Here is a 13,060-nt window from a genome sequence, read left to right on the forward strand (position 1 = left end):
ATTAAAAACAAAACTACAATAACAAGTGTTGGTGAAAATGTGGAGAAATTAGAATCCTAGTACATTGCTGGTGGGAATATAAAATGGTACAGACCCTGTGGAAAATTATTTGGGGTTCCTCAAAAAATTAAACATAGAATTACCCTATATTCCAGCAACTTTGCTTCTAGGTATATACTCTAAAGATTTAAAACAGGGACTCAAACAGTTACTTGTACAAAAATGTTCATAGTAACATTATTCACAATAGCAAAGTGTCCATCCAAAGGTAAGTGGATAAACAAAATGTGATATAAACATACAACATGAATGAACCTTAAAAGCATTATGCTTAATGAAATAAGACAAACACAAAGGAAAAATAATACATGACTCCACCTACAAAAGGTGCCTAAATCAACTTCAAAGAGAGAAAGAAGAATAAAGGTTACAAATGGGTTGGCAGATAAAAGGCAGGTAGAGGAATGGGGAGTTACTGTTTAATGAATCCAGAGTTTGTGTTTGGGATGATAAATTTAAAGTTTTGGAACTAGATAGTGGTGATGTACATAACACTGTGAATGTACTTAATGCCACTGATTTGTACATGTAAAAATGGTTCAAATGGTAAATTTGGTTATGTATATTTTACCATAATGCATTTTAAAATGATAGTGTATCCAAAAGGCCCTTACCTCATTTGGTGAGCCTTTTGTTCTTCAATTGAAAGGGTGGGTACAGAAGTTATTTAGAGAATACTTTACAAAACCTTGGTTGGAAGTAATGGTAAACAGTACCCTCCCACCAAACACATATTTGTGGGCACACACACACAAACACACACACCCCACACACACTCCACACACTCAATGCTCTACCAAATACCTATTCTACTTTGCAAAGAATTACATATCTAATGAATTTGCTAATGATGCAGAAAGTTTACATCCTCCCATACTGACAGAAACACATACATTCTCTAAGCACAAAGCTTATATTCACAAATAATTTTCTGCTTCAAGACAAAATTTCAATTAATCACAATGGGAATTTAGTTATTTAATGCAACCACTAATCTAATATCACCAATAAAATCTAAGCAGTTATATCACGAAACCAGGGTTATATTTAGTGGACATGCATTAATAATCTATACAACTTAACATTACACCAGAAAAGGAATTGAATACAAAATTTCCCTTGATTTTTGGTGGTCTTCAAATTTCATGACACAGATGACTGATAAAACTGTAAAAACAGATTTTAAATATTTTCAATAAAATGGTAAAAAATTTAATGAGCCTTTAAGTTTTCATACTGGGCTGAAGATTTAAAACACCAAGCTGGCCCCAATCTGTCAAAAATGACAGAAATATTTACAATGACTATTACACAGGTTATTTAGTTAAAATGGTACTGGAGGACTACTCACCCCTAGCAAAAAAACCCTTTGGAGTTAATTTCTCAATGCAATCAAGTCTTTGTAAATACTCTAATAATTATAAACTTGGAACATACTTGGAATCAGGACAATGATGAAAAGTAACACACAAGTCAATCTTATTTCTAATCTGTTTTCAAAAAACCTTGGTTCCAAAAGCCCAACACTGTTCCCTCATTATAAAATTAAATTAAGAAGAGTAGAATGACTTTACCCTACTTGCTAACATTCTTCTACAGAATAATCTTTCACTAGGGCAGGGCTGAAGCTCCATTAACTTGCTTCTCTAGAGTGTGATTAGCAGAGCACCAAATTTATAAACTTACAGGGCCACCCAAAATGCTGAACACACTTATCCTAACAGAAACAAACTTTTTTTTTTTTTCCAATTTTATGTGCCAGTGTATGTGCCATGCTATTCTTGAAACTTACTTGGCTATCAGTAAGAAAAGAATTAGGGAAGCTTTGAACATATCTTGTACTTTCATCCAGGCTAAAGTGCAAAATATCTCCATATCTCTGGTACTTTAATAGAAAAAAAACATCAAATACACATAAAAAAGGAACTGAAGTGGCAGTAAAGCTAATACAAAAAAGACCTCTTTAAATACACACTTGAAGACTACATAAGACCAATTTAATTTTTCTTTCTTCAGTGAAATCTGTAAATGAACCAAGTTCTCAAAGAACTTGACATTTTGTTTCTCTTTCCCAGGATCAGAAATTCCAAAATTAGAGGGAAAAAATGGAAAAAAAATAACATTGCATGACAATGGACACTAAGTTCATAAAGAACCTTTTTTAAAAAATGAGATATTATGGAAGAAAATACCATGAAAATAATAATCCTATGAGAATTGTTTTTTAAGCACAGTAAATTTGAGCCTTGGTCTTCATGAAGATACTACAGCTTATATAGAAAACTATAAATATACAAGACTCCAGGAAAAAAAGTCAAAATACATATTAACATTCTGTAGGCCTAAAAAACTTTTGAGGGGAGGGAAAAGATAGCCAACTGAATCTTCACTTAAGAATACAGAACTATGAAAAATTCCTGGGTCAAAAGGGTGCTCCAAATGGAACCATACTTCGTGAAAACATACAACTTAGATATACTTTTAAAAGGAAAGAAAAATCCTGAATAATTGCAGTCCCTTTCGAAAAGGAAATCTTAAATTAAGGGGAAAAGATTCTAATAGTGTAAACGAGTCTGGCTCAGAAAGAAAACTGAACAACATATCCAAGATTCTGTCCATAAAAGTAAAGACATTACATCTTTAATATTAAAGAAATAGGCTATAAAAAAAGTTCATTCTCAGACTTGGTTTTAGTAAAAGCTCATTTGTGCTCCTTTGTGGGTGCATAATAAAGTTCCATGGGTTTGTTCACTTTCCAGTATTTCTCACTGACCAATTCCAAAGAAAAAGAGCCATTTAATACCTAAAACAAAAAAAGAAAGAATTAAAAAAATGCTCAAAGCACAATAGAGAGATGAAACAAACATCAAAGTCCATTTTTTTTTAAACCTTAGGATAAAATTTCTTGTCACTTATACTATTCATAAAAGGACAACCAAAAGATTGTTTTTTTGATATCAAAAAAGGTAACTACCCCTTTGCAATTTCACATTCTGTCAGGGTCTCAAGGTCCTGAACCATTTTAATTAGGCCCCCCAAAAAACACCTGCTAGTCTCAGATAGTGAATATGCTCCCAGTTTCAACAGCCTATTCTTTTGAATACTCACAGTGAACTGCCCACTAGCTGTTGCTATGTAAATGGTATACTGCTTCTCACTGGCTGTATCAAGGTTCATCTGGTTTGATTCTCCTTTGCTTCGAAGTTCTTCCAAAGCTAACCTCACAGCCAGATACTTGGATAAGTGATCAACAGTGGCATTACCTGAAGTCTTTATGTATCTGGAAAAATAAATCATTAATAATTTAATTTCTATATTACTGATAAAAACATACTCAAATTATAGAACTATTACATTTTTAACAAGCTAAATAAAATGTAAATGTCTCAATTACTGACAAAATAGTATCAAAAATTTATTCCTCTATTACCTAAACATTTTTTATTGAAAGGTACAGAAGAGGGGAAAGTACACACCATCTGTCTAAGGACATGTCTACCTTACCACCCATAAATATGATATAAAATGACAAAAGTCCAACATACACAAGGAGTACTGAGAGGGCGAGGGGGAGACAGGGCATTCTCAACTCCAACGAGCAGAATTCTGCCATCTACAGCAGCAAAGGGAATAGTAAAAATACGAGCAAATTTCTAAGAATTGATCAATTTTCTGATTTTTAAAGACAGAGCTGAGAAACACTAACCCTGAAATTTTTTCAAAGCATGGTATACCATTCAGTCAGCCACTGAACAAGTTAAATTTATATGACTCTTCATCCTCCTCTATCTAGGAGAGTCATTTCTTTAATACACACTAATGTGGGTAGGGAGCACATGACAAAGAAGGAAAATCTATAGTCTAGGCAGCTGGAACATCCAACAGAACCCTGGCAATCACTGGCATGACAAATATTGCCCTTATTTCTTACACAAAATTGCCTTTTAACTCCAAATTAAGTATTGTGAATTCAGATCATCTGAAACTAACCTACACACTTACCTTGTCTGTGCACTATCATCTTTTTCCATTAGTGTAGGATGAGGCCTGAATACTAATTCAATTTCACTAGCACCATCCATTACTGGATCAATTGCCACTGTTGCATTGTTATTATCAAGCTCAAGCCCGGAATCATCAGATGTTTTGGTCCGTTTGTTACTAGGTCCTGCTTCCTGATTACTGTGCGTGGAAGCATTACTACAGTGAGAACTGTCACCATTATCTTCTGCTCCACTACCATTTTCGATTTGTTGTTTCTTGCCTCGCTGTAATCTAGTGAAGGAAAAATAAGAGGTTGCATGAAATTTACATTTGGCTCTTTTCAATGCATTGATTTTGAACCAGAATTTGAACTTCAGAATTCTAAAAAAGTCTTCATAATTGAATTTGCTCCAAGTTGGATAATGACATTTATTTCCCTCAGGTCCCAGAAATTTCCAAAGAACCACCCACACTCATACACATATGTTTGAATGACTTAAAAAAATGTTTATATTCATTTAATAATTTTCTTTGTTGATTACAGGAATTACTGGCAAACCTTTATTTACATGTTGATAAACTTTTTTTGTTATGAGATTTTAAATCTAAAGAAAGGCATGATTCAGAAATGAAAATTTAAAAGTTCTGAGGGAAGATATCTGGGCTTCTTTGATTAAAAGTTCTTGAGGAAACAAGATTTAAGAGGAATAGTAAGCAACCCTCCCTGCCAACCTCACTCAAAGTCTGCTAATGCAATATAAAATCATTCTAGTGAGAAAAATGAGACTGATATCTAAATCATAAGAGCGTGGATACAGAAGCTAACAAGCTCAAAAACAAAACAAAAAAAAGCAGTAACTGGGCAAGGTGCTTTGTGTCCAGATCTGACTTACTCATCAAAACAATCAAGGGAGTTAACATTATCATCATTTTATAGTTGAGAAAACCAAAGAAACTGAAGTTCAAAGCCCCATGGTTATAAGCTAGTAAGTGCCAGAACCAGAGCTAGGATGTGATATACATTCTGCCACACTGGCCCCCTCTCTATCTGTATATGAAAGAAATATGCAGAAATGACCTACACTTCTAACACAGTATCACTATTACATGTTTACTACCAGTACAAGGAAATCATAGCCCATAAAAAACAAAAAATACACAAAATATTGCTTAAGAAATCTATAGATTGTTTTAAAATTAAGAAGGTATCATTAAAAAAAAACGTGTCATTAATATATCAAATGACAAAACTATGATCAAAAAAGATATGAACAGGGGACACTGGGGTGGCTCAGCAGTTGAGCATCTGCCTTCGGCCCAGGGTGTGATCCTGGTGTCCGAGGATCAAGTCCCACATAAGGCTTCCTGCATGGAGACTGCTTCTCTCTCTGCCTATGCCCCTGCCTCTCTCTCTCTGTCTCTGATGAATAAATAAAATATTAAAAAAAAAAGATATGAACAGATACAATGAAATATTATTTAGTCTACTTAGTCTTAGAAAGTGAAATAAGCCAGTCACGATTCCACTTATATGAGGTATTTAAAGTAGCCAAATTCATAAAAACAGAAAGTAGGATGGTGGTTGCCAGGAGATGAGGGGAGGAAGAGGAAATGAGCTGTTTAATGGGTACAGAATTTCTGTTTTATAAGATGAAAAAAGTTCTGGAAATTGGTTTTACAATAATGTGAACGTACTTACAATACTGAATTGTATACTTAAAAATGGTTAAGATAGTCAATTTTACATTGAATCTTTTTAAATCACAATTTAAAATACATATATATAACAGGCCAAAATAATGAAACAAAAGAAATCAACAGTGAAAATACAAAGACCTTATTTAAATATTTCCTAAAATCTACAAGTAAGGCAAAAGCAATGTTGTTTCATTTAACTAATAAAGTAATTAACACAGTTACTCATCAATGTATTTATTTTTACCCAAACTTCTTTCCAAAAAAGTCTGAGGTGACAGAGCTAGGTTTCTTTATTTCAGCTATTACTCTTAAAATAATGTTTATAACAGAGATTAATAGCTTTCTTGCAATCAAATCAAATTTCTTATCAAATCATATGTGTAATACTACATACTATTCTAGAGGCAGCATCTTAAGACATATACCACCAAACTTGAATGTCATATGAGGCACAGTAACAGTAATTAGGAATGCCAATATTTAGCCTCTACTATTTAAAGAACTAATAGAAGTAAAATCTGAAATAAGTACAGAATCCAATATAAGTATTTTGACAGGGACGCCTGGGTGGTTCAGCAGTTGAGCATCTTGATGTGGGGGTCTCGGGATCGAGTCCCACATCAGGCTCCCTGTGTGGAGCCTGCTCCTCCCTCTCCCTGTGTCTCTGCCTCTCTCTTTCTCTGTGTGTCTCTCATGAAAATAAAATCTTTAAAAAAAAAAAAAAAAAAGAGTTTTGACAAAGACAGATCAAGACTGCTACATGTAAGAAATTAATTCAATATAAAGGAAGAACTTCAAAAGAATTCACATTCAAAAATATTTACTTGTAGTATTACACAAATGATTTGATAGTATTATACTCATAAGAAATTAATTTTAATTCAATATAAAGGAAGAATTTCAAAAAATTCATACACTCAAAAATATTTACTTATAGTATTTATACAAACGATTTGATACATCTAGTATTAATACAAGATATAATATTACTCTATTACTCGAAGCCAAGCATGGTTCTAAGCACTGGAGTTATAAGACTCAATAATACTGACAGTCTCTACCCTCTAAGGGCTTATATTATTGTTCTACATGTTAGAGAAGAAGTACTGTGGAGAAAAACGAATAAGGGAGGTAAGATAGTTATGGAGTTCTGAGGTGGAAGATGGGAACTTAGACATCTGAGAGTGTTATATGTGGATTATCTGGAAGAGGGTTCCGTAGAGAATATTAAGTACCACACTGGGAAGTCTGAAGAACAGCAAGGAAGCTGTAATAAAAGGAGCTTCTATCAGATACTCCCACCACTAGAAATGTTCAAGCAAAATCAAAAGGACTATAAAATATTTTGCAAAGGGGATTCTCTGTCCTCAAAAACTAAAAATGAACACCACTGAAGTCCCTCAAACTCTTAGAAACGTAGGATTTTTAAAAAATAAATATATTCAACACTTAATGCTTTATTTTACTTTGCTAAACAGAGTTTAGTTTGTAGGTCAGTTTAATATAGTTAGAATGTAGCACATCTTCAGAACCACTTCTGGAACCTTAAAAATAGCAATGCTTGGACCTCAATCAAAGATTCTGATTTGCTTGGTTTGGGAGGATACTGGAGGACCTAAAATTTTAAAACTTTTGTGATTCTGATGTTCAGCCAAGGTGAGAAACACTTGCCTAGGATGCAGCTTTACTGGCATTCCCTACTTTGGAAAATGATGCCTCTCATCGAGACCTGAATATATTAGGAAAGGAAACAAGAATGAAGGTAAGAAAGTGCCCAATTTATGCAGGGTGTTGGAAGCCATCATTAAGGTCTTTTAACCTGAAAATGAAGTGAAGATAGATAAAAGAGACTCCAAAGCAAAGGAGAACCATGACCTGACTTTCAATTTAACAGAATCACTCTGGCTGCTGTACTGAGAATAGACTTTGTAAAGATAAGCATGGAAAGTAGAAAGACCAATTAGGAGGCTATTTCAATACTTGAAATGAAAGAAAGATGGTGGTGGCCTAAACCAATCTGGATATATTATGGAAAAAGTTTAAAGTATATTTATTCTCAGATTGGAATATACAATGTGAAAAAAAAGAAATGTTTCAAAGTTTTCAAAATTTCCAAAGTTTTTGGCTAAAGCAAAGGCAAAGTTGCCATCAACTGAAATGAGAAAGAATAAAAAGAAGTAGGGGGTAAGAATAAAAAGTTCAGTATTGGACATGTTAAGGAATAGCTAATTCATACGAAAGGAACCAGAAGAATATCAGCTCCTGAAAGCCAAGTGAAGAAAACCATTCAAAGAGAAATAACTGTGTCAAATGTTGCTGAGTAAGATAGGAAAATGAGGTCTGAGAATCAGCAATTAGATTTTGCAATTTGGAGGTCACTGGAAAATCTGACAAAGTGGTATGGAGGTAGGAGAGAGGATAAACACATGACTTATATGGGTTCAAAACAGAATTGGAGAAGAACTGAGGGACAACGAGCACAAACTTTTTCAAGCAGTTCTGCTATAGAAATAAGAGGAGAAAAGAAATGGTAAGTGGAGCGGGAAGTGGGTACAACAGAGAATAATATTTTTAAATAGAATACCCTATTAGTGCCTGGAGGTATATATCATGCCTCCATGGAAAGGTAACCATGCAGAACTACTATTTGTTACTGCATTTTATTTCTTTCCAAGTGAAGGCTGTTAAATAAATAGAATATTTTTTAAAAAGTATACAGAAAAATGGCCACCATCCCTGGCCTTCTTTCCCACATACCTGTTCATGGCCTGTATCTTCAGTCCTTCCTCAATGCTGTGACTGAGCGCTTGCTGATTATTGTGCTTGTTGATCCTAGCCAATACTCTCTCCTGATGAGCTTCATACTCATCACGACTTGGATAAATTTTGCTGATGAGTGCATCAAAGTTTGGGTCTGGCCTTAGTGATCTTTTAGAAACTAGCTTTTTTCGACAGGTAGGACATTCTTTATTGCTAAATAAAGAGGGGAAAGAAACTGTAAACAATGTATCTTTGGGCTAACAACAAAAATATCCAACTTCTGGATAGTTATCATTATTCCAATATCTTTACTACTAAGTCACAGAAATTTAAACTGATTAACCTGAATTTCCTTGAAAACCTGATTTGAGGGTAAGCAAGATTTTGAGAACTTCAGACACTATACAGTATTTGCCAACAAACAAAAATTTGAATACTTCCCAATTTATATATAATCATTTTAGAAATAAAAATCTATTTCTTGCCAATATAAATTTCCCTGATATCCATGCCCTACAAGGAAAATTTACCCATTAATATATATTAACTTGTTATCAATTCTTTTATTAAAATAGCATACACAGAGGTATTATACAATTTAGAAGTGGAAGAACCATGGAGGACTTCATGCTTTGTAATTTTCTCAAAACAAGCATTCTTGCTATAAACCTTTGAAACTGTATAAAATCAACTATTTCAAAACAAAGATTCTCCAATAATTAAAAGACTTTATAAAATTTTCAGGCTCTCAAATGACACTTACAGAGAATATATTTCTCAAAACTCATACAGTACCATCCTGGTATAATTAAGTACCTAGTATAACTCATTTCAACATACCCACTTCTGAGGGCTGTGATAATGCAGTCTGCACAAAAACGATGCAAACACTCCTTTGTAGTCATGGTGTTTTTCAACATATCCAAACAAATTGGGCACATTAATTCACTGTGTAGACTTCGAGGTGAAACCACAATTTCCAAGCCATCCGTTATTGCCTCCTATAGAAGAGTCACTTTAAAATTAAATGCTACCTATTTTTTTTTTATTATGGACAAGTCCAAACATACAAAAGTACTGAAAATGACAAAAATGAACATCTATGTACCCATCACCCAGCACCACCACTGTCAACTCACACCCGACCTTGTTTTTCTATAATCTTCCCCAACCCCCCTTAAGCCCCATCACTGTATTATATCAATGTTCTTATTTTAATGCTAAAAATAACATATTAATGTTTTTAAAAGCCAAGTAATGGTAAATTAGCTTGGCATTAAAAAAAAAAAAAACACTGAATTTGGAATCAGATGCCTTAGGTCCTAGTTCTAGCCATGTTAATGTGACTCTAGTAATTTAACATTGTTTCTTACCTTTTAATTGAGGAAGTTAAGGCTAAATAACTTTATTTCTTCAATCTTCACAAATTCTACCATTTTGATAACTATATATTTCATGCCATCCATTTAAATATTTTAAGATTCCCATACAAGTATTTCTAATTTACATACAATTTAACAGGATTTCATTTTAACATCACTACTTTTAATAGTGATGATCCGCTATTGGATCCACAGAAGCAGTTTTATACAAAGTGGCCAGGTTCTCAAGTTAACCTACAAACTAATTTAAACCATAGTACTAGTACTGGTATTATTGTAATTGTAAAAATGTTTCAGTGCAAAAATGCATTTAGAGTTCCAACATCTGTCAGCTAAAGAGAGATTAGTGACTCCTACTTTCTTCACCACTACCCACCCTTCCCACAAGGTGGCACATACTAGCTCTAAACATCAATGCTGGCTCTTATGGGTTGAGGAAAGAGATCTAGTAGGTAGCTACTGAAGAGAAAGGTGAGACAAAAATAAAAGGCTTCCCATATATTACTGACACTTCCTATTTCCACTGGATCTCCATAGTTGTGTTTCCTCTACAGGGTCAAAGAATAAGGACCCTACAAGGAAAGACACAGAAAGATAGATAGAAATGTCCTTGAAGAACTCAAGTAAAATATATTTAAATTTACAATAACTACCACTATTTTTGAGTGTCTTATGGTATTTCAACCTCTCTAGAGAAAGCACCTTCAGTATTTTCTTTTACTTAATTCAATACACACACAAACTTTTGATTTAGGAATTACAGCCTCCATTTTACAGATGAGGAATCTATCACTCAGAGTATGATGATGACTCAGCTAGTAACCAAGTCTGTCCTCTTCCTCTTTAGAACATGCCTAGAAATATCCCAGCCCAGGATAAAGGCAACCATCTAAGTTCTCCATGTATGTACCTGTGCAAGTGCGTAGCTCTGTGGAAGAAAAAAGGGGGGAATATACAACCCGACTGGTATCACTAAAAATTTCACTAATTTCAAATGAGCGTTCAACACTGCTCAGGAATTAGTTTCTCTTTTAACAAGCTTGTTTTTTCTATACTATTTTACACCTTTTCTTCTATCTGCATAACTTCCTTCATCTGAACATTCCAAAGATTACCTCAATTTCATTGAGAGAGCTCTTTGATTTTCTATGACATCTTTATAAATCATCTTTCTTGCTACAAGGAGAAAATATGCCTCTTCCTTTCAAAAGTACATTCCTTCCTACCTTTTCAAGTATATCCTTCTGATTATTATTTGCTCTCAGGTTTCACCAATCTCTGGCACTCCACTAAATCAGCCTAGAGTAAGATCTGCATGGGGTTGCTGAATAATGAAAGGTGAATCGCACATCTCAGAGCCATGTGAGGCACGGGGGTGTCCTTGGTGTCCCTCTATCTTCCATCATAAAAACAAAATTTAAAACTTCCCAATTCCATGTTCCCCTCCAGTTTTTACTCCATTTCTCTGCTTCTCTGCAGAACCAAACTTCTCTGAAAAACTGCCTACACATTTTCACTTTTTCTTCCTTCAACATAACACAATCTATTCAAGTGAATTTTCTCCTGTCAAGGTAAGGAAGTATAAGCACACACTGCCATATACAACATACACTTTTGTAATCCTCATCTTACTTATCCTCTCAGTAGTCCTGAATACAGTAACTATTCCCTCTTAACACACCTCCTCATAGATTTTGATCCTCTCTCTCCATCGCCTATTTTTCTTTGGCTGTTTCTTCTCAGTCTTCTCTGCAGCTTATTTTCCATTACTTTCTTTCTAAACTTTGAAGCTCCTCTGGATGAAGTTCTGGGCCCCTCTGCTCATCTCTGTCCAGGTGATCTTATTCTACTCTCATTGCTTAAAATGTGCTGACAACCCCCCAAATTTTACATTTAGTCCAGACCTCTAAGTTAGCATCTCTGCCTGCCTGACTTACAGGTATCTCAAATTGAGTTCAGTTTTAAGCATGTTTATCTCCTTCAAACCTGCTCCTCCCACAGTCTTTCTCATCTTCACCTTCTTAATGTACTCTACTGGCCCCTCCCATTATTATTTATTACAGCACTGAGGACTTACTTCCTTTACACAACTTCTCAAATGTGTAATTCTTTGGATATTAACTCATTTAATATTTATAAACTCCATAAATTTATACCACATCTATTTTATTTACTTCACGTAGTGCCTAGCATGTAGGACTTGGTATACAGTATGCAAATTATTTGTTGAATCAACGAATGAAGAAACCAAACATACACAAGACTGCCTGTATACAAATTATTACTATTATGTTCTTTCAAGTTTTCATTTCCTAAAAATGTATCCCAGTTTCCGCATGTGTCATATTCCTCCGAGTTTATCTTAGTCTACATTACCTGAGGTGTTCGTTGTAATTCATATAAACTGAGTTCCCATGTTTTGCTTAATGGTTGAGTTCCGTTTGTCTGCACAGCCTGAGACATTGCTAAGAATAAAAAAGGAAAGAAAAACAATTTTAGAATCTGGAAGAAAAGTAAATCTCAAAACTGATTTTTTGGAATCATGAATCCTGAGAATCATCAAAATAGAAATGATATACTGGCTCCCCAAAAACTAAAAGAAAAGCACAAGAATCTTTTCATTTATAAGTACAAGCTATTTGAGTGCAAGAGACTATCGCTGATCTTTGAATGCCCAACAGGTGGCACAGAGAAAGAGCTAAAATTATTACTGAATGTACAGAAAACTGTCTTAATCCTAAACAATAAATATGTTTCTAAAATTCATGGTCATGAAATCAGAACTAAATCAGGAAAATTTAAGACTTTCCAGTATGGTCAATTCTTGCCAGAGATAACAAAATCTACCTTATAGTACTTTAAACTCCTGGTCATTTTGCCTCTACTTTTTCACAGCTCCACTCATGAAAACTCCCCTGCTTGATATACTAAGTCACCTTATAATGTTCAGAAAGTTCTTCCTAATGCTGAACCCAAAACTGCTACCTATTCATCCTACAGCCCCTCAAGGCACACTCAGTTAAAACTCGTCATTTTTCTGCATGACAGCCTTTCAAATATTTGGGTACTGTTATCATATCCCACCTGATTTTTCTTTTCTTTTGGGTAAATATTCTAGTTCCTCCTACTGTTCACTGTCTGATGTGATTTCAAGGTCTCCTCATCACCCTGATATT

The 13,060-nt window shown here is 34.3% G+C and overlaps 1 protein-coding gene across 2 annotated transcripts in view; it reads right to left on the reverse strand.

Moving 5' to 3' along the window:
* Nucleotides 1-1,017: 1,017 nt before the first annotated feature.
* Nucleotides 1,018-13,060, reverse strand: part of RNF2 (ring finger protein 2) — a 48,480-nt gene continuing 36,437 nt past the window's right edge. For both annotated transcript variants that reach the window (XM_041755307.1, XM_041755318.1), the window contains 6 exons: nucleotides 12,261-12,349; nucleotides 9,343-9,503; nucleotides 8,500-8,715; nucleotides 4,063-4,335; nucleotides 3,169-3,340; nucleotides 1,018-2,863 (listed from right to left, as the gene is read on the reverse strand). In XM_041755307.1, the coding sequence (XP_041611241.1) occupies nucleotides 2,762-2,863; nucleotides 3,169-3,340; nucleotides 4,063-4,335; nucleotides 8,500-8,715; nucleotides 9,343-9,503; nucleotides 12,261-12,347 (1,011 nt within the window). In that variant the 5' untranslated portion in view covers nucleotides 12,348-12,349 and the 3' untranslated portion in view covers nucleotides 1,018-2,761. The remainder of the gene's footprint in view (nucleotides 2,864-3,168; nucleotides 3,341-4,062; nucleotides 4,336-8,499; nucleotides 8,716-9,342; nucleotides 9,504-12,260; nucleotides 12,350-13,060) is intronic.

The sequence above is a fragment of the Vulpes lagopus genome, chromosome 1 (assembly GCF_018345385.1).
Source record: "Vulpes lagopus strain Blue_001 chromosome 1, ASM1834538v1, whole genome shotgun sequence".
Classification (NCBI taxonomy): domain Eukaryota; kingdom Metazoa; phylum Chordata; class Mammalia; order Carnivora; family Canidae; genus Vulpes; species Vulpes lagopus.